This window comes from Pteropus medius, unplaced genomic scaffold (genome assembly GCF_902729225.1).
Source record: "Pteropus medius unplaced genomic scaffold, Ma_sr-lr_union100, whole genome shotgun sequence".
In the NCBI taxonomy this organism is placed as follows: Eukaryota; Metazoa; Chordata; class Mammalia; order Chiroptera; family Pteropodidae; genus Pteropus; species Pteropus medius.
The window spans coordinates 4,625,281-4,649,596 of NW_024342469.1; the positions used below are offsets into that span (position 1 = coordinate 4,625,281).

Sequence of the window (24,316 nt, forward strand, 5' to 3'; positions counted from 1 at the left end):
GCACCGGGCCTCAGCCAGGTGGTGGGCATAGGCCTGGAATCAGCAGTTGCGGGAGACCTCAGTCCAGAAGTGGGGGGAGGGGGGCCACTACACAGAGAATCCCACAGACAGTTCATTCCAGTGGGAGAGGGTGGCAACAGAGAAGGGCAGAGTAGGGAGACGGTGGGGGGACCCTAAGGGCGAAGTGTTTGAGTCAAGATGCGGGGAAGCCCGCCGGAGGGGTCAGCGTGTGAAGGGCGCTGAGCCGTGGGCGCTCGGAGGCACCGAGGCGGCCAGTGCGACTGGAGCCCGTGGCCGTGGAGGGAGATGCAGGCGGGGAGGACGCAGGGCGTCGTGAGCCCCACAGGGGACTTGGCGTTTTCTTCCCGGTAAGATGCGAAACCGCTGGAGGCTTTAAGCGGGGTTGCGACATGGCCAAGTTCGTGTAAGGAGACCGCTCTCGCCACCCTGATGGCACCCGGAGACGGCCCCGGGCATGCGAGCTGCTGGAGCTCCAGCAGGGTGGGGAGAGATGCAGAGAAGGAGAAGGTTCTAGATGTATTTAGGAGCCACACAGGATGGGACTGAGGGACGTTGGGGCCAGCGGTGGAGGTGGAGTTGCCGGGCATGGCCGCTCGGTCCTGAGTGTCTCTTCCTTTCTTGTGACTTGGGGTGTCTGCTGGGTGGCTGTGAAGGCCCGATGGGGTCAGGCAGCGAAGTGATCAGGCACAGCTGGTGCTGGGGGTAGCGCCTGGGGTGAGCTGCAGATTCCCCTGGAGGAACCCCTCCAAACATGGGCGCCGGCTTCCCTGGGCCTGCCACCCCGAATGCCGGTGGCCCGGGTGCTCAGTCCTGACGGAGGCCCCGCCCTTTGCCCCGGCCGCTGCGTGTGCTTGGGTCTTTGGTGGCCGGACGGAAGGGCCTTACAGGTGACTCCTTTCAGCTGGGTGCCTGTCATATAGGAGGGAAGCAGCTGGGAAGGGGTCACCCAGAGTCCCACAGTGAGATAAGGCGCATGGTCCCTGGGCCAGTGCTCACTCCCTGCCCCAAAAGAGCCGATGGGAACTTTGATCTTGTGCCACTCCTCTGTCCTGCCCCCAGTCTGGGCCGGAGGGATGTGTGTTGGTGTCTGTGCGAGCCTCATGTGCACACACGTGTGTGCATGCGTGCTCGAGTGTGTGTTGTGTGAGGCCACATGTGGCAGTATCAGATTAGGGCCCGGGGATTCTTGGCCCTCCTGTCCTGGGTGGGCCCTGCCCTGCCCGCCCTGAGGGTGTGGCCTGGGCCAGCCCCCTCCTGCCATGACGCCCGCCTGCGCTTCCAGATGTGGATGAGTGCAGCATGAACAACGGGAGCTGTGACCAGGGCTGCGTCAACACCAAAGGCAGCTACGAATGCATCTGCCCCCCGGGGAGGCGGCTGCACTGGAACCGGAAGGACTGCGTGGGTGAGTGCCCCGGGGCGCACTGCGGGACCCCTCCCCATCCACCGGGTGCCTGACGGGAGGGGCAGTGGTTTCTCCAGGCAGGGCGAGCAAGACAGAGCCCAGTACTTCCTCTGGGCCTCGGAGTTCCTGGGCTATGGCTATGGTGTATGGCAAACAGGGAGGAGGGCTCACAGAGAAGAGGGGACACAGGTAAGAGAGCAGCGGGGTGTCGGCCGGAGGAACAGAGACAGACCTGCGGGGGAGGGGGCACAGAGGTGGCGATCTGGAGGTCAGTGAGTGCAGACCATAAGCTCAGAAGGACCTGGAAGCTTAGAGGGTGTGGAATGTGGAGGCCTGAGCTCCCGCAGCTCCCTCTTGTCCTGCCAAGGAAGCAGTGTTGGGGAGGGGTCCACGGGTGCAGCAGCATCAGAGCCTATACGAGGCACACCTGGGTCTTTGCAAACCCCCCAGCTGCCCAGGCCGCCAGCCCCACAGCATCGGGCAGGGTGGGGGGGTGGGGGGGAACCACCTGCACAGCGATCGGGTGCCCTCTGCCCGAGCGACCTGGGCACCGGGGCGCCTCTAAGCTGAGTTCCGGACAGTGCCCCCCAGTGGGAGGTTCCACAAACGCATACTGACTTTCCACTGTATGGTGGGCCTGCCCTGGGCGCTGGGCTGTGTCCCTCAAACAGCTCTCTGGTCCCTGCCCACGTGCTGTAACATCCCCACGGCAGCCAGAGCGCGCCTTTTAGATGCGCGTCAGAATGCGTCCCTCCGCTCAGAGCCCTTCGCAGAGCCAAGAGGCTGCTACCCGGGTCTGATCGCCTCACGCGTCCTTGCCGGCCTCACTGACTTCGTGGGTGCGGTCCCCCCACCTCAACATAGAGGGTACGCGGGGGGCTCCTCACTTCCCCATAGGCGCCTGCTGTGTGAGGCCTTCCCTGCACACAGAGCCAGAGCGGCGCCCGCCCACCCCCGCGTCCCCTCCTTTCCTTCCACGGCATTCGGACCACCAGACACGGTGGCTACTTTACGTGCCCCTGCCGGTTTGTCACGAGAACGTATGCTGTACACGGCCGCGCAGGTGTTTGGCCTGTCGAGCTCACTGCTGTATCCCCAGCACCTCTAACCGAGCCTGGCAGTCGTAGACACTCAGTAAAGATTTTTTTAAATGAATGAATGAATGAATGGAAGTATCAAAGAACAGACACATCACTTAGTACCTGAAATCAGAAAGCCGAACGTGTCGCTGTCTTAAGAATCGCTGCGCTGTTCAGGCAAAGTCTTGTTGGGCAAAGCAAACCACTGGTCCCGTCTAGAGCTTGGGGAAGAGCTCGCTTGGGTCGTGCTGGTTACAAGAAGGATCAGGCGATATCGGTCTTAGGATCACGGCACATGCTGGCTACTAAGGAGGAATGGGTGGCACCAGCCTTAGTGGTCTGATCACCGAGCAAATCTGCCACCAGCTGGCTGACTTCCCAAGTCGGCGGCTGTCATTTTGTTCTTTGTTTTTATTAACAACTCTATCGAGATAAAACTCACATGCCATATAGTTCACCCATTTAAAGCATAAGATGCAATCTACAATCGCAGACTCGTGCAGCCACAAGCAAGTTTAGAGCATTTTCATTACTCCGAAAAGAAACTCCGGCCCATAGCAGTCACTCCCCGTTTTTCCTCAAGCCCCCCAGGCCTACGCAACCGTAATCGACTTTCGTCTCTACGGATTCCTACTCTGGACGTTTCATATAAGCGGAATGATGCGATGTGCCTTAGGTGACACTTCTTTCATTGAGCACGATGTTCTCAAGGTCCCTTACGCTGGAGCACGTGTCAGTGCTCCATTCCTTTTCATGACCAAGTAATATGCCAGTGTGTAATTATACCACATACTGTTTACTCCTCAGCTGATGCGCATTTGGGTTTGTTCCACTTTTTGGTTATGAATAATGCTGCTGCGAACATTCATTACAAGTTTCTGTGTGAACATCCATTTCCAGTTGTCTTAGGTCTACAGCTAGGGGTGGAATTGCTGGGTCACATGGTAACTCTGTGTTTAGCGTTTGAGGCACGGCCAGGCTGTTCTCCAAAGTGGCTGCACCATTTTACCACCAGTGGTGTAGGATTCCAAGTTCTCCACATCCTCACCACACTCATTATTATCTGACTTTTTGACGCTAGCCATCCATCCTAGTGGGCGCAAAGTGGCATCTCATTGTGATTTCGATTTGCGCATCCCTGATGGCTAATAATGTTGAACATCTTTGCTTGTGTTCATGGTCCATTATGTATCTTCTTTGGAGAAATGTCTATTTGGATCCTTCGCCCATTTTTTAACTGGGTTAGTTGTCTTAACATTCAGTCGTAAAGCATTATAGTATATTCTGGATACAAGTTCCTCATTAGGTAGAAGACTTGCAAAGATTTTCTCTCATTCCGCAAGTTGTCTTTTCATTTTCTTGGTGGTGTCGTTTGAAGCGGGAAAGTTCATTTTCATAAAGTCCAATTTATCTATTTTTTCCTTTGGTGATGATTTTGGTGTCCTAAGAAATCATCGCCTAATCCAAGTTCCCTATGATTTACACCTGTCTTCTTCTAAGAGTTCGATAGTTTTAGCTCTTACGTTTAAGTCTGTGATCCATTTTAAGTTAATTTGTATTTATGGTACGAGATAGGGGTCCAACTTCATTCTTTTCCATGTGACTGTTTAGATGTCACAGGATTATTTGTTGAAAAGACCATTCTTTTTCCCCATCAAATTACCTTGACACCCTCAGGCATAGATGTCTGTCATGTTGTTGAGTTTGTGCCCTGAGAGTGTGATCTAACTGTTGCGTGTTTATACCCAAAAAAAAAAGTTCACAGCAACCTGCGAAGACTCAGTCTGGGCTCTTCCCTGGGCCGTTCCCCATGTTCCACTGACAGCGTGGGCGTCTCGGCCCAGGGACTCCGTGTTTGAATCACACATAGGGTCGGCATACCAAGGCTCCTATCAGCTGCAGTTCCGAACCTGTGCAGGAGAATTTTCTGGGCCTTCTAAAACTAGCATCTTGGTATATCTTGCTGGCATTTCCGTTTGCAGATCCCTCCGCACAGTGCGCGTAGGGGCCTCGGCCACAGGAGGGACGACGGTCCCAAATGGCCAGGCGCAGGCTGCCACCTGGGGGAGGATGGACGGTTGTTAGAAAGTCCCACCACTTGAGTGGTTCTGGTAAACCACAACAAATCCGGTTCGCGTCCCCCGAGCCTTCTACAACCTCCTGTCCCTTCTCAAACTGCCCTTTCACTAGCCTCTTTCAGATTCTCCCGCAACCAAACATTCTTACTTTAAGGCCAAAGCACCTTTTTCTCGTTTTTCCTACGGCCAATTTGCCCACCCCTTGCTTTCGAGGCAACTTTGAACTCTCCTCCGAGGGCCGTGGTGTTCTCTGGTGGCGGAATTCACGGTACCTGTGGTGGAATGAGAGATTTCACCCTGCGTATAAGCGGAGTCAGCTCGTCTGCTGCGGTCTCATGGGTGCTGGCGGAAGCCACGAGACTCCTGGGTCAGAGACCAAGGACACCGTGACCCGCAGCACAGCAAGCAGCGTGAGCAGCACATTTGCCATGGTTCCCCTCGCTCCCCGCAAGTCCCGGCCCAGCAGATGCCAGCGCAGCCAGTGGGTCTGCATCACGCCGAGGATCCCCAGCGTGGGGAACGCCCCGATTTCATAGTGAGCAGAAGCCATCCTGCCCGCCGTCTGCGTCTGCAGAGATGCTACCTCATCCTTAGCGATCACTCAGTGCTTCGCATTCCTGCGTCCCCAGCAAGAGCGTGCAGACGCTCAGGGCCAGCCAGGGTGGTTCGCCTTTCCCAAAGGGTGGTCCCCAGGCAAAGAAGAAAGCTGTGTTGTCCATCTACAGTTACTCACAACTCCCTTGGGGGATTTAGAGGAAGTGCAGGAACCGCTGTCCCCCTGGAAGTGGGTGGATGGTGGCTCTTCTGTCTCTTAACCCGTGTGAGTGTGGTTCCTCCAGGGGCCCTTTTGGCCTGTATTCCCCGCAGGGGTTTTTACTGACAGTTTCTTAATTCTTTGGAAAGAGAGGACTTTGGTCCTGTATTTATTTGGGAGGCCAGATGTTTTATCTGGAGGGCCGTGAGTTTGTTTTTATTTTGAGATTATTTACTTCCTGAGACTCCTTGACAATGTTCAGCCACACGTTGAAAATCATCCAAATTGGTGATTTCCCACTCCAATTTATTTTTCCAGCTAAGTCCCCTATTTCAGCCTGTTCACTGGAGCGACACCGCCATTGATGACAGACGGACTCAGAGTGCGATGCGTCTGAGGCGTGTTCGTTTAAGCTTGCTGTCTCTAACCAGTTAGACATCTATAAAGTCAGTTCTGATGTTTGCCATAACGCTAGAACTCTCCATCTTTCCCCGGGAGTCTGGGGAACGTTTTAACCTTCAAGACATAAATAAGCACGTGAGAAACTCTGAAGAGCTCGGTTTGGGCATGTTCAGACACCTCACGGACGTGTTGTGGGGCAGAGAAAGGCTCCTCGTGACCTCCCATGCTCAGAGGTCGGTCACTGCCAAGGAGCCCAGGCCCATTGTCAGCTGTTATTCCCCCTAGCTGGGCGTGGACCCCTCCCCTGGAGAACTCCGCCCCCAGGAGCTCCCGGGGCAGGCACGGGCATGAACCTCCTGGCAGGCAGCCTGCACTCGTGCTGGGGAAGAGGAGCGAGCCAGCTCTCTGGGGCCTGCGTCCCCACACATCCAGGTGGACGTTGGACTTGGCCATCTCCCAGCCCCATCCCAGTCTGGCCGTGGGACAAAGGCATAGTGGAAGTCCCTTTCGTTCCATGCCCAGAAAGCCTCCACCTTGGTCCCCTCAAGGCCTCTCATGTGTCTTCTTTCCCCGCAGAGACAGGCAAGTGCCTTTCCCGGGCCCAGGCCTCGCCCCGGGCCCAGCTGTCCTGCAGCAAGGCGGGCAGTGTGGAAAGCTGCTCCCTTTCCTGCCCGGCCCACACCCACTTCATGCCAGGTAACCCGGGGCCGTCCCTGGCGTGGGGTAGGGGGTGGGGGCTTCCCTCCCTGGGGTCCCGCCCCTGCCCCCTGCTGTCCTCCAAGAAGGAGCCTCACCTAAGAATGAGGGACCCTCGGCCCTGGTCAGAGTGATTCTGAGCAACCGTATGATTCTCTGTGGGCCACAATGTCCCTCTCAACACGTGCAATGGGCTCGTTCCTACCCAGCCACCTACCCCATAATCGTGTGGCCAAAAATGAACCGACGGAGAGTCAGTCCTGACCTTCGTCTCATCCAGTTTCCCCTCTGAGGCCCCTGGGGTCTGGGGCGCTGGAAGGGAGGGGCGCCCAGGCCCGGCTCACCACCGCTCTCCCTGCAGACTCGGAAAACAGCTACAGCCTGAGCTGCGGCGTCCCAGGTCTCCAGGGCAAGACGCTGCAGAAGCGCAACGGCACCAGCTCCAGCATGGGGCTCAGCTGCTCAGGTAGCCCCTGGCCTGTCCGCGTCACACGCGCCTGCGCGACCCCTTGACCTCGCGTCTAGCATCATGCTGGTGCGGAGAAGGAGGGCCATGGCCCAGGCCCTGCCCAGTGTGGCCCAGGGTGCTAGGGAGCAAAGAGCAGAGTCGGGACCTAGAAGCAGACAGGCTGGGGGCTGAGTCTCAGCCCTGGGGCGGTGGACCACGGAAGGGCCCCCCTGGCTCTGAGGCCCCGGCCACAGCACCCGAGTGGGTCACTGAGTCTACGGGTCTCAGACCCTGTCTCAGTCAAGTGAGCCACATCTGCGATGGTCATCAGGTTCTAAGAGCTTCCGAGTCAGAGCTGTCCTGGAAGACCCTGCCCCAGAAGTGCCAGAGGCACTGCACTCTCATGGCCTTGGGACCAACGAGCCGGTCCCGGTCAGCACAGCGCAGCCAGATCCCCCACCAGCAGGAGCAGGGGTTCTGTCTTCAGCATCTTTTCATATTCGGGATGCTGGATTCAGGGACGTGGATGCACGCGTGTATGTTTAATGCGTCCACGGTGTGATTCTGAGCATCTGTGGTTGTAGGGTTCTTTAGTCCAAGGGGCTGGGATTGGCTCTTCCAAGGAATCGGTGGCCTGGGCATGTGTCGTTTGTAGCCCCCTTCCCTTCCTTGCTGCCTTCTGTCTTCCGCCCCCTTTCCTGAAGCACGGGCTATGAGAACTGGCTTTGCTGATGGGGGAGACTCTGGCTGGAGGGCCCCTGGCTTGACCTTGACCCCACCGTCCACATTTGCAGAGAGAGAAATGAGGGCCCCCCCCCAGCTCCTGGTGGATTTGTCTCCTGGCGGCCCCTCACACTCCAGGCACGCCTCTGCAGCCCTTGGCCCCTACCACCTCCCCGCCCACAGAAGAGGCCACCACCTGGGGGGACTTTGGCTTTCCCCAGGTGCCCCTGCCACCCCCATCAGACAGAAGGCCCGCTTCAAGATCCGCGATGCCAAGTGCCACCTCCGGCCCCGCAGCCGGGAGCCCACAAGGGAGGCTCTGAGGCAGCTGCTGCTGGGTGAGTGGGCCACCTGCCACCAACCACATGGCGCTGGGGGACCCGTGCTCGGGAGCTGGAGGCCAGGGTCCAGCAGGGCTGGGCTTCCAAGGGTGGGGCCTCTTCGTCCTCACCACCACGGTCCCTTAGCCCTAGGAGCCACACCTGGTGCACTGTCCACAGCAATGGTGTCCCTTGGGAAAGCAGGCAGCAGGAAGTGGAAAACTTGGGTCCCCCAGCATTCCTGGGGTCCATCGTCCCCGCCTCACCTGGGGCTAAACGAGCTCCCAGGACAAGAGCTTTCTGCACAGGCCGGCCGTGTCTAGCAGCAAGAATCACAGGGCCCCATGCCGAGTGAGGGTGGCCGGGAAGTCTGTCCGGGCTGGGGCCTGGCAGGGGAAAGATGGCGAGAAGGGCCCAGGAGGGGAGCATGCCACCTCCGCCTCCACGAAGCGTCTCGAACTCCTCAGCATCCCTCCTCTAACGTGACAGACCTCAGCCGCAGCAGGCCCAGCCAGGCGAGAGCTGCACAGCTGCACCAGGAATATGCAGGGGTGCCGCCCCGTGCGGCAGTGTTGGGGACTCGGAGGGTTGGGGGCAGGGCCTGGCTCAGCCAACAGCCCCTCCTGAGACCTCAAGCCAGCCCCAGCCTCCTCCAGCCTCAGTTTCCCCATCTGCACCTTGGACCATTAAGCAAAGTGAGACCCTTGCCGACGGCCATCGGTGTGCAGGGCCAGATAGGACCCTACTCCCTGCCCCGTGCCACCTTGGCCACAGCGGTCCCTTCCTTGTCCAGAAAATTGCCACTTGACCTTTGTGACCTTCAAGTGTGACTCCTCCAAGAAGAGACGCCGTGGCCGAAAGTCTCCATCGAAGGAGGTGACCCATATCACAGCAGAGTTCGAGGTTGAGACAAAGATGGAAGAGGCCTCAGGTGGGTGAGGGGGTCCCTTGCGTGCTGCTGAGGGCCTCAGGGAGGACAGCGGACCGGGAGGAGTGGCAGGGGTCTGCCAGCATGAAGCTGGCCTCCCACCCGAGCACGGCTACTGGGCATAGAGGCCGGCCTGGCAGCTGCCTGCAGCCCGGCGTGGACAGGAGGCCCAGGGCAACGAGAGGAGCGGGGCTCAGGACCCACGGCGACAGTCATACGGCCTCTCCCCACCCGTCCGCGCCCTCGCTGGGGCCTGAAAGGGCTGTGCCTGCCGCCACCTCCGAACACTTGAGCCAAAGACCCGCCGTCCCCAAGGCCCGGGGAGGGCTACGGTCCTGGCCTGTGTTTCACACCAGCACGTTCCTCTTGGCCGTGAAGGGGTGTTGAGTTGTGACAAAGGAGTCGAGATCTGTCGGCAAACGTGTGCTGGGTGCGCCCAGCCCCTGGGCGCTGTGGTCCCCGCGCTGGCAGCACTCCTGGACACGGGCGGCAGACGCGCACATGGACTGCCCGGTGCTGGGGAGACACCAGAGGGGAGGGGCGTGAGAACTAGCAGGGCGCAGAGCTGTGGTCTCTCCCCCAGGGAGGAGCCCAGGAAGTCTTCCCAAGAGAGGTGACATTTGAATCAGGACTTGAAATCAAAGTTCACCAAATGGAGGAGGTGGCAGGGAATGACATTCAGGCAGAGGGAATAGGGTAGGTAAAGGCGCAGAGGTCGGAGGGAGCTGGATGTGTTCGGGAAACGGTGAGTACGGCGGCTGCAAAGCGGAGTTCGTGCTGAATGTCGGAGCCCTGGGGGTTGAGGCTGGCAGGGCAGGCAGGGACTGTGCCACGAGCGGCCTTGGATTCAAGGCCAGAGTGCTGGACATTTTCCCAGGAACAGGCAGCCTCGAGGGTGTTTGCGTGGCGGGGGAAGCAGCCATCGGTGAGTTATGCCGGGGAGGTGGTGCGATGCAGTGGCAGAGGCCTGGTTTCTGCTCAGATCCGCTGTGTGGCCTTGAGCAGGTCATCCCTCTCGGAGCCTCAGTCTCCCCATATGGCAGATGGACGCAGCAGTGGTGCCTTGGCCCAGGCTGCTGCGAGAACGCGCTCCAAGCAGAGGCCCGGCCAGCACAGCGCCGGACAGAGGAACAGCCTTAGGGAAGAGGCTGCTCATGGGGGCTGCGAGTGACAGTCCCTCCCGCCCCCGCAGACACCTGCGGAGCAGACTGTGCACGGAAGCGAGCGGAGCAGAGCTTGCAGGCCGCCGTCAGGACCCTGCGCAAGTCCATCAGCCGGCAGCAGTTCTCCGTCCAGGTCGCGGACACCGAGTACGAGGTGGCCCAGCGGCCGGCCAAGGCCCTGGAGGGCCAGGGGGCGTGCGGCACAGGCCAGGTGCTGCAGGACGGCAGATGCGGTGAGTCCCTGCCCATGGCCACTCGGACGCTCTGTCCTTCCTTCCACGTGTGGCCTGGGAGACAGGCACATCAGGAGGGGACAGAAACACAGGCCTGCCAGAGATAAGCACCGTGGCACTTGCCGCAATGGCTGTCACGTAAAGAGCACCCTCTGGTGCCCGGCCCTGGACAAGGCTCTCACTCAGTGAAAGTTTGTACATCTGACCTGCATCACAATCCTGAGGAGGGGTGGGACAGGCGAGCACAGCCCAGCAAGGCCACAGCAGAGGGGTGCGAAGGGCATGGGAACCCATCTGTGTGGTTAGAGGCTTCCCACAGGGGGTGGCTTGGGAGCTGAGGGCAGGCAGAGCGAAGATGCACGTGAGGCCGAGGGCCACGCAGGGGTGCAGTGCCACACTGCAGGCTGCTTCCTGTGAGGCCAGGTCCACAGCACAGGTGGGCATTGAGGCCTGCCAGGGTCCTGCTGAGCGAGGCTGGTGACTTGACCAGAGCCCCAGGGGCTGGCCTGTGGAGATGGAACGGGTCTGAGGCAGCCGAGGTGGCTACGTGGTGGTGAAGCAGACGGTCCTTGTTCTAGTGGGGTTTATGTCCACGTGGGGGAAAGAAGCAGACAGCGAGCGGGCGAGCACACCCACAGGCGATCTGAGGCACCAGGGCCTCGCAGGCCGGCGCCGCTCCGAGTGCTGTGGGACACTGGACGCGCTAAACCGGAGAGCAGCCTCGTCTGCCGTCTGTCATGGGAAGGCCGTGCAGGGGTGGCCGAGCGAGGAGGGTGGAGCCCAGAACCAGGCGGCAGAAGTAGAAAGAACGAGACGAACGCGGCACCCTGCAGGGGCGGCTGGGGAGAGAGGGGCTTCGAGGATGCCGCCAAGGGTTCGGGCAGCTCGGGCGGAGGTGGCATCCCATTCCGCCCCGGGCGAACCTCGGGGAAGAGGGATGGCGAGGTTGACAGTTCCAACCGTGCTGGTGAGTCGGAGCCGCTCATACGCCACCCCCATGAAGCCGTGGAACAGGCGGCGGAGCCACGAGTCTGGAGCACAAGGCACAGGCTGGCCAGATACCGCTCGGGGAGCCGTTGCAAAGGGGGGATTAGGAGCACAGAGAGAGGGGAGCGGGAGAAGGCAGGACTTTGGCTCAGCCAGTGAAGCGGGCAGCGCTGCCTTCTCGCTGTCATTTCTGTATCCGCTTATTTTGAAACCTTCAGACTTTCAGAAACGTTGCCAGACAGAACGAGTTCCCCTTACTCTCTCCATCAGTTGCTCACTTGCTCAATGCAGCCAACTGCGTGGCTCTGTCTTCAGCCCACCATCTCTGCACCCTCCTCAGCCACCAGGCCTTCCTGCCCATGCCTCTGTCACTCCCCTAGCCCTCTGCGCTGCCCCATGTCCTCAGGTGCCAGCTCCGCCACAGGGGGAAGGAGAGGGAGGCAGAGGAGCTTAGGTTGGATGACATGACTGTGGCCCATCCGGGAGGCAGCTGGTACCCTACCCAAGGGCTCAGAGCGGGAGGGCGGGAGGTGACCAGAGGGAAAACAAAGGGGTGGCAGCATTTACGAGTGGGCGGAGGTGGGGGATCTGCAGAGGGCCCTGAGCAGAGCAGCCAAGAGGAAGCGCAAGACCAGGGCCAGGTCTCCAGCGTCCTCACAGATGGCACCGTCTGGCTTCTACCCCGGATCCTTCTAGAATGGATCTGTCTCACAGGACAGAGCCTGGGCTTCAGGCACTGGAGACAGACCACGCGGTCACCACTCCTCATCTCTGCCACGAGCAATCTCTCCACTTTGCCCCTGCAGTGGCCTGCGAGCCTGGCACCTACTTCAGCGGAGAGTCCGGCCAGTGTGTGCCGTGCACACCGGGGACCTACCAGGACGGGGACGGCCAGCTCAGCTGCACACCGTGCCCCAGCAGCGACGGGCTCGGCCTGGCTGGTGCCCGCAACGTATCGGAATGCGGAGGCAAGTGTGGGCCCAGCCCGGAGGAGAGGCCGGGGCAGGGACACGGTGCTTCCGGTCTCCACAGAGGCTCCCAGAGCAAAGGCCCAGAGCCCCGCGGTTCTTTGTGAAGCTCTGCGCCGTATCCCGAGCTGGCCCCGACCTCCCGCAGCTACGCACACAGAATGCACTGCAGACACGCAGCGTCCCCGTGACCAAGAGTGCCGCACGCACGCTGCATGCAGTCTGGGGAGGACTTCACAGTTTACGAACCCGTGATCGCTTGCGGGACAACTTGCGGCTTATGACGGGGGCGTGTAGTGCTTCATGGGTGACTGCACCTGTTGCATTTCGTGGAGAACCCATCGCATGGCAAAGCTTTATGGAGTGTGCCATGTACTTGGGCCAGAACCGCTCAGCACAGAGAACTTTACAGTTTTCCCTGTAGATAGTTTGAAAAGCCCTTTGTCAATCTACCAAGCACACTGTGGTTTGCAAAGAGCTTTTCCGCTTACTACCCCACTTAACCAGGCTCATAGCTCCTCCCATCAGCCTCCCTTCTGGGGCCATTCTGGGGATCACCCAAGGGAACAGGTGGAGAAAGGCACACCTGCGAGGGTAGGGGAGTGGGAGACTTAGGTGGTGGAGAGCTCCAGCCTTCTCTAGGAGACAGAAGAGACTGGAGCCCAGCCCCGAGTTCTGCAGGCTGGCCGGCTGCCCGCTGGCCCACGGAACCCTCCAGGGGTGTGGTCTCTGCCCCCGGGGAGATGGCGACTGTGGCCCCTGGTGAGAGCGGAGAATTCCAGGGTCCGGGCTGAGGGCACCAAACCCACCTTCTCCTCAATGCCAGAGTATACTCTACGCCCCTCCCTTTGTCCCAGCTGTGTGCTCGGGGACCTCACAGGCTTCCTCCCTCTGCTCTGGCCCAGCCCTGCAGATCAACAAGGCGGCATCAGCCTGGAGCTTAACATGTGAAGACCGGGTGCAGCCTGCCCCGTGGGGAGAGTCCCTCTGACCTCCCACGACCCGGGTCCACACTTCCCAGCTCAGCAACAAAGCCACTTGCTCTTCACCCCACAGCCCTCCTTGCTGCTGGAAGTAAAGCGAGGCCAACAGGCTCTCCCAGGCCTCTCCCCTCACCCACCCCCAGCCTTGGCGCCCTGGCGCCCTTCCCAGGGGCAGGCGAGGGCTGAGAGCAGGGCCCTGACCGAGGCATCCTCCCGCCAGCCTGAGCCGCGACCTCTGACTTCCAGGCCAGTGCGCCCCAGGCTTCTTCTCCGCAGACGGCTTCGGACCCTGCCAGGCCTGCCCCGTGGGCACTTACCAGCCCGAGCCCGGGCGCACCAGCTGCTTCCCCTGCGGAGGGGGGCTGCTCACCAAGCAGGAGGGCACGGCGTCCTTCCAGGACTGTGAGGCCAAAGGTGAGGACGTCCCGCCCACCCCGCCAGACTTAGGGACTTCTCTCCCCTGTGCCTTGCACTTCCTGCCGGCTGAACCTCCAAGGGCAGAGGAGGTGACTGGAGCCATCAGGCGGTGGACACAGGTGACCAGCACTGTGCCACACACTAGGACGAGACAAGAGGGGGCCCAACACGACGCCACCCACAGGTCTCTGCTAAGAGCCAGGCAGGCACCATGGCCACCTTCCAGAGCTCTGAGGCCCAGGAGCAACGAGGACCGCCAGCTCCTGCGGCTGGGGAGGGCCTCCAGCTGCCTCTGGAGGGAAGGCTGGAAGGGGAGGCAGCAGGGCAGTGGGGGTGAGGTCACAGGTCACCCTAACTGGAGATCCTCCCTCCAGGGCTACAGTCCAGCCGCTCCTTCAGCCCCACCCCACCGCAGCCTAGCTCCGCACTGATGACCCTGCTCCCTCTCAGACAAGCCTTGGGGGCAGCTCCCCTCCCCACCCCGCCGATGCCCAATGAGCCCGAGGACACACAGACTGCTCTGGCCCCGCCTTCTGGGGGAGAGCCCCAGCTCCCTAGCCGCCCCCGCCACCGGCTCCTGCTGCATTCTCTCCCCTTGATCATGTTCTCCCCTTGACCGTGAGCCCTGTACGGAGTGTCTGGACTCCGCTTCCTCTCTCCCCGTTCCCTCCTGAACCCCCACCAGCCATCCAGACTGTCACCCCCACTGCTCCCCAGGAGTGGATCCCATCAAGGCAGCCCACAGGACCCTGGCTTAGCAGAGCCCGAGTCAGTTCTCGGTTACCATGACTGGCCCAAACCGCAGCCCAGCCTCCCCTGTCCCCTCACCCTGGTAGTGCTGGACGTCCCAGGCCCGTCTCACTCCTGGATCTGGAAACACTCATCCTCATCTGCTCACTTCAAATGGCATCTCTGCACGGTGACCTCAGCTTCTGCCTCCAGCCTCTCCCCTGAACCCGACTCCACACCCTCCTGCCCCGAGAGCTCCCCCACCTAAGGAGCCCTCGGACCCCACCCATGCAGAGCCCCTCCCCCCCAGAGCAGGGCACCTCTGTCCTGCCTGGTGCTCGGGAACCTCGGGGCCACTCTGAGTGCTCCCTCCCTGTCGCCTCACAGCAGCCCATCCGCAGCCTCTGCTGGCTCCACCTTCTTAACGCCACAGCCCCACTGCTGCCACCTGATCCAGGCCACGCCTCTCCCAGGTCGCCTTGACTTGACATGCACTGCCCACTCCCAGTGCGGCAGCCAGGAACACAGTGGCTCCGTGGGCCTCCTCGCCCAGAGGAAGCCTAGTCCTCCCCATGGCCTCCGGCCTCCCTCCGGCCAGCACCACCTCCTCCCTCCACTCCAGCCACACCTGCCCTTAGGGCGCACACCCCCCCCTCTGGAGAGCTCCACACCTGGCTGACGGCATGTCCTTCCCCATCTATGTCCCCAGATGCACCTGCGTCCTTGGTAGCGTGAGCAGGATGTCAGCCTCAGGAGCGGGGCTCAGGCTGGCTCCCTGAGAGCCCAGAGGCCCCCCGAGGTCCCCGGAGGTCCCCGGTGCACTCTGCACAGTGCCGACAGGATTAGGGAGCAGAGGGCTCGGCCCGTTCAGGGGCTGGACGCGGGAGGTCACTGGGCGGTGGGGAAGGGCCTTGAACTGTGTGCGAGACCTGAGGGCAGGGGGCCCTCTCCCACCAGTGCGCCCCTCCCCCCGCAGTGCGCTGCTCCCCCGGCCACCACTACACCACCACCACCCACCGGTGCGTCCGCTGCCCCGCTGGCACCTACCAGCCCGAGTTCGGCCAGAACCACTGCATCACCTGTCCGGGCAACACCAGCACCGACTTCGACGGCTCCACCAATGTCACACACTGCAAAAGTAGGTGCTGTTCTCCTCAGGCCCGCGGGGCTGGGGGCAGGTCGTGGGGGGCACAGGAAGCCCAGGGACTCCTCGCTCCATCTCATCTCCGTGGGACGCCCACCTGAGGCCCCGTGGCATGCACGGTGCGCCTGGCTTGGCCCGCTGGGTGATGACGTGGTTGTGCCAGTCCTCCGTCAGCTGCTGTCACACAGCAGAGTGGCCTGCGCCTCCGTGGCTGGCCAGGCCCTGCTCCGGGCTCTGGGTCTGTGGACGGAAGAGCAAGTCCCTGGCCAGGGAGGCCTGTGAAGGCGCGAACCGGACGCCCTGGGCAAGGGGCAGCAGGACGCTGAGCGAGCGTTCGTGTGGAGGTGCGCGGGGAACCTGGCCTCCTTCTGTCGACAGGAAGCTCGGTTTAGCCAGAGAAGTGTGGGCAGCGTCAGACAGCCGGGAAAGATGACATCCCAGGCCCCCGCTTAGCAAGCCATCGGGCCTAACAGAATATTCTATTTTTAGGTATTTTTAATTCATTTGTCAGAGTTCTTGGGGGCATATTTTCTGGTATTTTACCTTCTCCCTACTCAATTTCCAGCCAGTTTTCTCTTTCCTGGGATCCTGGTCACGCTCGGAGGGGCCAGCAGGCCCTTGACGGGGATCTAATCCTGGAGTGGAAGCTGTCCCCTCCGCCCAGGGCTGTCCCTGGCTGGGCTCATGGCCTCCTTGGGACAGACAGGGTTTAAATATTCTGATGAGTAATGTGGGGAAACCAAGTCCGAGGGAAGCTTCTGGAAGGACAAAGTGAAAGTGAAATGTTTCCCAGATATTTTGATGTGAGGGGAAGATTTTTAAATGAAAATACATGAGGAAATCGTACGACTCCGATATTTGCATTTAAATCTCTTTGAGTGACAGCGGCGATTTCCTTCATAAGGTCGCGGCTGGGAACCAACTAGCTGGTAAAAAATGTCACAGTTGGCCTCGTCCAGGAGACACGGCTGAGCTGAAAAAGAAAAAAGTAGGGGGAGCATATCTCTTTCCCTTGCTGTGTCGCCTGCTTGTCCCTGAGCCCTCCTGCTTCGTGGGTAGGGCGACCACACTTGGCGCCTGGCGGGCGCTCAGGGATTATGAGTAAAGGAATGAACAGATGAGGAAATGGGGAGAAAGGGAAAGCTGGGGTTCACTGGGCTCTGACAGCCTTCAGGGGTTACTGCTGGGGCGGTGGCTCCAGGTAGGAGGCCAGGACACCGCCCAGCCCTGGGGATTTGGGCGGAGCCGCTGAGGGTGCCCAGTAGGAAGGCGGCACTGGGTTGGGCCTAAGAGAACCAATAGGAAGTAGGGACCTGCTTTCGCACTGAGGGCAGCCCCGCTGCCCGGGCCGGGGGAGGGGTCTCCCAGGGAAGACTGGCTCAGGGCCTGGCTGGCTGGCAGGGAAGGCCTGGTGGAGGTGGGCCAGCAGGGGGACGGAGCACCTGCCAGCCCCGCCCTGGGCCTCCAAGGCTGTGGAGGGCCCCGCCGGCCCCGCCTGACCAGGCCCACGGGCCGCGGCGCCCACAGACCAGCACTGCGGTGGCGAGCTCGGCGACTACACGGGCTACATCGAGTCCCCCAACTACCCCGGCGACTACCCGGCCAACGCGGAGTGCGTGTGGCACATCTCGCCGCCCCCTAAGCGCAGGATCCTCATCGTGGTCCCTGAGATCTTCCTGCCCATCGAGGATGAGTGCGGGGACGTCCTGGTCATGCGGAAGAGTGGTATGCGCCCGCGGGGCGGGGCCTCGGCCGGCCACGCCCACCCTGAGCACAGCCCGGCGGGGCGGGGCGGGGCGGGGCCCAGGCTCTGACCAACAGTGGGGCTTTACAGCACTCAGAAAGCGTCTCAGCCCAGGCGTCCCACCGCCCAGAATAAGACCCTAGGAGCGGCCGCCTACTCCGCAGGGCCTCCTCCTCCCTCGGAGGCTTGGGGTGGGGGAGAAGGGCCAGCCCGTGCCCGCACACAACAGCCTCCCAGGGTCAGACAGCCCGTCCCTTCCCCTCCACGAGCTCCAGCCTCTTGGCTGGCCGCCCTGTCAGGGGCTCATGGTGAGATTTCCGGCAGTGAGCGCTGGGCCAGGACAAGTGTGAGCCCAGATGGCCATGGCAGCAAGGAAGGCAGAGATGCCCCTGAGCGCCCCAGGGACAGTGTCAGATCCCTCACGGTGTGCCTAGGCCAGGGACCTCACACACTTGTCGGGCGGCCGCGCCCACAGGGAGCACGCTCCCGTCAGAGGACACAGGCGGGCACAGCCAGCCAGACACCTGGGCCCAGGCTGTCTCTGAGACACGGGGACCGGCCTGGGAGCGGGAGGCTGTGCCCCTTTGCTTCGCTCGGCCTTTGCCACCGTCGCCCGCTCAGTGTAGCTGATCAACTGGAAAGTGTGGGAATGGGAGGGCCGGGGCCAGAGAGGGCCCGGAGCTGCACAGGGTCCCACGGCCAGTCAGGGCCCAGCGGAACCACCTCTCCCTGCCATCACCAGCCCCCAGCCACCAGCACCCTCCCCTCCACTGTCTGCCCACAGGGCTGAACTCTAGGGGCACCAGCGTCTTTCTCCTGAAGGGAGGCTCCCCAGGGAGCAGTGAGGAGGCGGGGCCCCCTTTGGCCATCCCAGGCAGCCCAGGGGTTGGAGGCTGGCCTTGTCCATGTGCCCACAGGGAGGGGGCGCCACCCGGCCTGACTTGCCCCACCTAGGTTCTGCCCTGGGTGCAAGCATGAGGCCTGTCCTTGAGAAGCAGTGACAACCCTGTGCAGAGCGGCTGTCATAGGAGGTTCAGCGGAGCGGAGTGGGAACATGGCGGGGTGCAGCTGGAGCAGGCAGGGAGGCTTCCTGTAGGAGGGGCAGGGAAACGGGTCTCAGAAGGTCAAGTAGGAACTGGGGTTGGGGTGGGGACAGAGGGAAGAGCAGGGCAGCTGACTAGGGGGAGGACAGGCCAGGTGAGGACCAACAGCGTGACCCCGCCCCCAGCCTCGCCCACGTCTGTCACCACCTACGAGACCTGCCAGACCTACGAGCGGCCTATCGCCTTCACCTCGCGTTCCCGCAAGCTCTGGGTCCAGTTCAAGTCCAACGAAGGCAACAGCGGCAAAGGCTTCCAAGTGCCCTATGTCACCTACGACGGTACGCGCAGCCACACTGCGTGCCTGGCCCAGGCTGGCCCTGGGCACACGGGATGGATCACACATCCCTGGCCAGGGAGCTCCAGCCTGAGGTGGGGTGGGAGGGACGGACAGGCCCACACCGGGTACGAGGTACAGATGAGGGGGCCATTAGTGGGATCTGCGGACTTCTCCGCGAGGTACTGGGTTCTGAGAATTTTGAGAGTTAGGTAGGGGTTTTCTGGCCACCAAATCTCGAGGTTGAGTGTTGGCTGGAGGACAGGAAGGCTCGGAGGCAGAACAGCCTGTGGCTGGAGCAGGGAGGGAGAGGCCGGAGGCTAGGGGCGGCAGGCGGTCTGGAGCCCTGCACCTTCCCTCCCCGGCCTCGGCAGAGGACTACCAGCAGCTGATAGAAGACATCGTGCGGGACGGACGGCTGTACGCCTCGGAGAACCACCAGGAAATTTTGAAAGTAAGTGAGCTTCTTTACAGGAAAGGGCCCGTGTCATCCCTGAATAGGGGCCTGTGACGATCCAGGGCCACCCCTGCCCCCGGGCCCCGGAGAAGTGGGGGGAGGGTGGGGACAGGAGAGAAGGTGACAGGAGGTGAGGGGGAGGCGGGGCTTGGGGGGTGGGGGGGACCAGGCTTATGTCCTTCCAGACAGGAGGTCTGAGAAGAGCTCTCTGGTGGGGTCAGCTCAGGACCTGGTGACGTGGCCTCGGGCAGGTTCCTGACCAGCTCTCAGCTTCACTTTCCTTATCTGTGAAGTGGGGGTCGTCTGACAGAGTGGTATCTTAAAATCAGTGGGATCCAGCCCCTCCTTTGGGCTGACTCCCTCCTCATCCCATCATGGCCCTGAGAAGCAGAGTTCCCTTGTCACTGAGGGGGTCTATGGCCATCAGGCAGCACACGCCGGCCAGGTCAGGGCCCTGGGTTTGCATCACAAGAAGCCAGCCCAGGGTCGTGCTTGGGCTCAGCCTCCAGGGAGACAGCACCCATCCTGAGAGCCGAGGTGGCGTAGAAGGTAAGGGCAGGGCAGGGCCAGTCCGCTGGGTGACTCTGCTCTAGCTGTCACAGTTGGGTGGCCCTGGCAAGCCCTCTGAGCCCCTACTTCCTCTGCTGAGAAATCACAGCCGCTCACAGAGCTGGGCCTTTCCAGCTCCGGGCCTGGCACCCGTGCCCACAGGGGATGGTTTGTGAGTGACACATCTGCCTGCTGCAGCTGCACCCTGCTGAGGTCTGGAGGCCTCAGAGCGCAGGGGAACCCCTCTCCCTCCTCAAGGGCCCTTCTGACTCTGATGAGCAGGAAGCAGGGGGTGGGCCTAGCCTCGCGTCAGTCTGTCCTGTAGACAGCACCCAACTCTGTCCTCCTCGCCCCTCCTCCGCCACCTGGCCCTCTGCCCACAGCCCCACCCTGCAGCTGGGAGCAGCTCTTCAGAACTAGAGTGTTCCTTCCGCCTCAGAGCGAAACCTCGGCCCCTGCCTGCCTCTGCAGGGCTCTCGGACCTGCACACTCCCTATGCCTGGCCCCAAGGCCTCCTGGGAACAGTCTCCCCGACCTCTTCCTCAGTGAACCCCCACCCATCCTTCTGCTCTCAGCTCTGGCAGCCTGTCCTCAGGGCGGCCACCCTGACGTCCTGGTCAGGTCACAGACTCGGAGTCCCATGAAGTCCTCCTTAGCACCTGTCAGCACTGCAGTTTAGGTTTGTCCTGTGATTACTGCCCCGCCTTCCCCCCTCGTCCTTCTTGTCGGGGAGGAGCTGCAGGGGTTCCTGCCCACACTGAGCACACAGGATGGACACCGCAGGACACGTCAAACTCAGAGACAGCAGATGTGGCCATAATCACAGATGCAGTCTCTGGCATGGTGGTTGCCCCTCTGTGGCCTCACCCGGGCCGGCCCTGTCTTGCAGGACAAGAAGCTGATCAGGGCTCTCTTCGACGTGCTGGCGCACCCCCAGAACTACTTCAAGTACACGGCCCAGGAGTCCAAGGAGATGTTCCCGCGCTCCTTCATCAAACTGCTGCGCTCCAAAGTGTCGCGGTTCCTGCGGCCCTACAAGTAGCGCGGTGCCACCCGCCGCCCTGCTTGGGGATGCGGGGTCCGGGGATGCGGCTTCTCGTGCTGCGGCGTCCTCCGGTGCGGTGTCCGCGATGCGGCATCCCGCGGGCGGCTCCCGCCCTCCACGCAGCTGAGGCCGCTCCACCCGCCCCTGTTTGCCTTGGGAGACCCCGTGGCGGCTGCCCTTTTGGAAAGGCCAACTCCCGTGGAGGGCAGGGCCACACCCCGGCAGGGACCTCAGCCCTGCGCTCCTCGTCCCTCCCCGCCCTGGGGGTGCATTGCTTACGGCAGCCTCTCCCACCCTCCCTCCGCCTGTTCCTTTCCTGGACACGAGAGTGCCCTGTCCTGGGCCCGCACTGGTGGATGCCACCCGGTCCGGGGCACTGTGCCACCGCACGGGCGGGTCCTGGCAGAGAGCACGTTTGGGGACTGCATGTGCTTCTGGCAGGACACTTCAGGAGAGAGAGGAGCGTGGCTGCTACCATCTCCCAAAGGACAAGCCAGGCCTCGGGAGGAAGGGTGTGCAAGGCCATCTGGACGGCTTCGATAAGCTGGTATCGAGGCCTGCAGGGGCGCCCACACCCGCAGACTCCTCTGGCCACAGGCCCAAGACGCCACTGCCCTGTGGTCAGGGCCCGTGGGTCCTGTGAGGGGACAGAAAAGAGCTGCTAGGCGAGGAAACTGTAGATTTGTGCTTTTCCTTTGATAGAGCATCTAATTAAGTATTATATATATATAAATATAAATATATATGAAAATATACTTCTATTTGTGGGTACATTAGGAAAATTCTCTTAAGCGACTGTAAATATGGCCACCCTAGCTGCTGCCAGCCACCCAGGCTAATGCAACTGCTTCCCCAGGCGCTTGCCACCTCTGTGTGCGTGAGGCCGGGGACAAGGCAGGCTGGCCCTGGACAGCCTTCGGGACACAAGTTCTTCGGGAACCAGGCTCCAATGCTTTGCCAGAGTGTTGGCCTCAGATGGAACATGGCGATCCCCTTCCTGGGGTGCAGGGGCCCCGCAGTCAGCTTCGGAAGGGGCCTGTGTCTGGCCTTGAGGCCATGGCTTTGGGTCCGTGCTGTGCCCAGATGCCACCAGACGCAAGGACTCTCCCACGTGAGCACAAGCTGCATGGTCCAGGAGGGCAAGAGGCAGCCTGGCCCTTGGAGCCTCGGCTCCCAGCACAGCCTCCCTTCTGCTAGGCCCTGCTGCCCCTCTCTGAGCCTCTCCTTAAAAAGAAAAGTCTGGAGTTTGACCCGATTGCCTGGTGCCCTGCTCAGCCAGGAAGCCAGCGCTGGGAGAGAGCCTGAGAAAACTAGGCATGCTAAGGCCTGCCTGCTGGGGACTCTTGCTACCCAGTACAGGACGGGCACAGGAAGTGGTCTGTATTTTTAAGGCTAATGAATATTCAAAATCCAAGGAACGTAGGGGAGTCTTAAGATGAAGCCCCACGCCCGCTCCAGGTTGCCTCCTCCTCCCCGGAGCCAGGATGACCAGCGGGGGGCGAGCACCCCACGAGGAGCCTCTGCGTCTGAGGATGGTGGAGACGGCAAGGGGGTGAGGTCTCCGGCGATTCAGGGCTTGGTGACAGGCAGGTTATGATGAATTTTACAATCCAAACAAAAGAGCCTGGAACTCAGGAATTAGTCACTGCCATTCCCTGTCTCGGCAACGGCGAGTCCCCAGCCCAACTGGTATCTGTGCCATCTCTACCGAAATCCAACTCAAGTTGGGAGGGGCAGCACTTGGTAGGTAGGTAGCCAATGTCAGCTGAGAAGCCCATCGGGCCACACTGCCCTTCCCCTGGTCACAGTCCTTAAAAGCCTTAGTTTCCAGAAAGAGGCTTGTCTTCCCTTGGTTATCCCCAGAAATCAGACAAGTATCCGCCAGAACGAGCCCCCAGCAACAGCTCCCGGTGCATGGGGGGTACCGGGAAAGTATGTTTCAATCCTCCCCCAAAACCCAGAGAGGGCCAGAAAGACCTCTGACTTCTTCCTGCCGTTCTCGTTGGTGACTTCTGGCAGTTGGCCATCCCCATACCCACTAATCCACCCGCCCTGTTAGTGGGAGTCTACCCACACTTTGTGGCCTCCCGCCACTGTGGTCAGACCCAGCCCAGTGTCCCGGGGCAGAGCTGGATCGGGGCAGGCTCAGACGTAGGTCCCCATGGCCTTCATGAGTACCAGGTAGCCAGCAACACACACAGTCACCACACAGCCCCCCTCCCCAATCAAACTGCCCCCTGACATCAAGGGACTCAGAGTCCAGGGGCGGCTGTCCTGAATCTCCACGTCAGCCCTCAGTCCCACCGGTTAAACCCAGAGCTGTCCCCAGTCCTCAGGGCCTGCTGGTCCTGGGGGACCTCCCCAGGCAACAGCACACTTCTCCACGTTTCCATGTTGTAGAAGCCAGTAGTGACTTGGCTGACGCAAGGTGGCCATTCCACCTGGGTCCAGGTGAGGGAGAGAAAAGAGAAGGTGGGCGAGGGCTGGGCCCAGGAAGGACAGATCCCCACGACGAGTCCAGAAGCACGGAAGCCGAGGACCAGGGTGCAGGAGTCCCGTGCTGCCGAGGAAGAAGCCAGCTGGGCAGGGGCTGAGCCAGAGGTGCACCCCCCACTCCTGGATGGACGTGGCCCTTGGACAGCCAGACTCATCTGGGCCGCCCAGGCCTGCCCTTGGCCTGCACCGACCCTCAGTGGCTGGTCAGTCGGTGAACTTCAAGGGAAGGAGCTAAGGAACAAGCTTCTGGAAAAAGCTTGCCCAGTCGGCCAGGACGGGAAGCAGGCGCCAAGGCCAAGAGGCTCTGATGAGCTCGGTTCTGCTCCTGGGGAGCATCGTGCTGGGCCAGCTGGAGAGACGGCGAAGACAGCAGTGGGAGACCACGGCGTCCGCACCTGATTCCTGGGGACGTGCCACTGCCCCGCGTCCCCGGCCTCTTCTGGAACTCTCTGCTTCCACAGAAACATGCTGAGGAAGGAGAAAGACTCTGCCGGGGGGGCTAGTGGCCAGCCAAGCCCTGGGCGTGTTGATGTCCCTCCATCTGCTTCCCCAAATGCGGCTCATTTTTCCCCAGTTCCCCCCTGTACCTGAGCCGCAGCCTTGCAGCTGTCACGCCGTGCTGGCCTGTCCCCTCCCCTGGACCTCTCCATCCAGTTTCTCAAACAGCAGCATCAGCCCCTGTCCCCCAGGTCCAGTCTGCCAGTGCTGGTGACATCATTCTTCCCAGAGCCGGCTCCCCAGGGACAGTCCTTCCCAGCTTCTGCCCACCTCTATGGCGACACGCTTGAGGAGGCTGTTGGGCCCAAGGACAGCTTTCCCTCCTGCCATCCTCCGTTGGTTTGGGACATGCAGATAAAGTAGAACCGAAACCCAGCCCGCAAAGTCTCCAGACTGCAATGGCCCAAAGAGGCTGACTCTGAAAGCCTGCGAGACCCTCTCTCCCCGACCTTACAAACCCGTTTCCTACCTGAACCCTTGTTCTCCCAGAGACGCAGCCAAGGTGACCCATTTTCCACAGCAAGAGACCTCTGACCTGTGGGAGCTATAGCAGGTGCCTAACTGACATTTTTTTGGGGGGGGTGAATAATTATCCCAGCACCTCCGCCACCCCCACAAGAAAACTAAGATACTGAACTAAGTCGGGTCACTTAGCAGACGTTTGCCGAGCAC

General features: G+C 61.2%; 1 protein-coding gene across 2 annotated transcripts in view; it reads left to right on the plus strand.

Moving 5' to 3' along the window:
- SCUBE1 (signal peptide, CUB domain and EGF like domain containing 1) overlaps positions 1-21,403 on the plus strand; it is a 115,396-nt gene extending 93,993 nt beyond the window's left edge. For both annotated transcript variants that reach the window (XM_039863237.1, XM_039863236.1), the window contains 13 exons: positions 1,304-1,426; positions 6,316-6,435; positions 6,797-6,901; positions 7,828-7,944; positions 8,720-8,857; positions 10,047-10,250; positions 12,044-12,205; positions 13,435-13,602; positions 15,311-15,472; positions 17,006-17,203; positions 18,451-18,603; positions 18,974-19,053; positions 20,495-21,403. In XM_039863237.1, the coding sequence (XP_039719171.1) occupies positions 1,304-1,426; positions 6,316-6,435; positions 6,797-6,901; positions 7,828-7,944; positions 8,720-8,857; positions 10,047-10,250; positions 12,044-12,205; positions 13,435-13,602; positions 15,311-15,472; positions 17,006-17,203; positions 18,451-18,603; positions 18,974-19,053; positions 20,495-20,647 (1,883 nt within the window). In that variant the 3' untranslated portion in view covers positions 20,648-21,403. The remainder of the gene's footprint in view (positions 1-1,303; positions 1,427-6,315; positions 6,436-6,796; positions 6,902-7,827; positions 7,945-8,719; positions 8,858-10,046; positions 10,251-12,043; positions 12,206-13,434; positions 13,603-15,310; positions 15,473-17,005; positions 17,204-18,450; positions 18,604-18,973; positions 19,054-20,494) is intronic.
- The last annotated feature ends 2,913 nt before the right edge of the window (positions 21,404-24,316 follow it).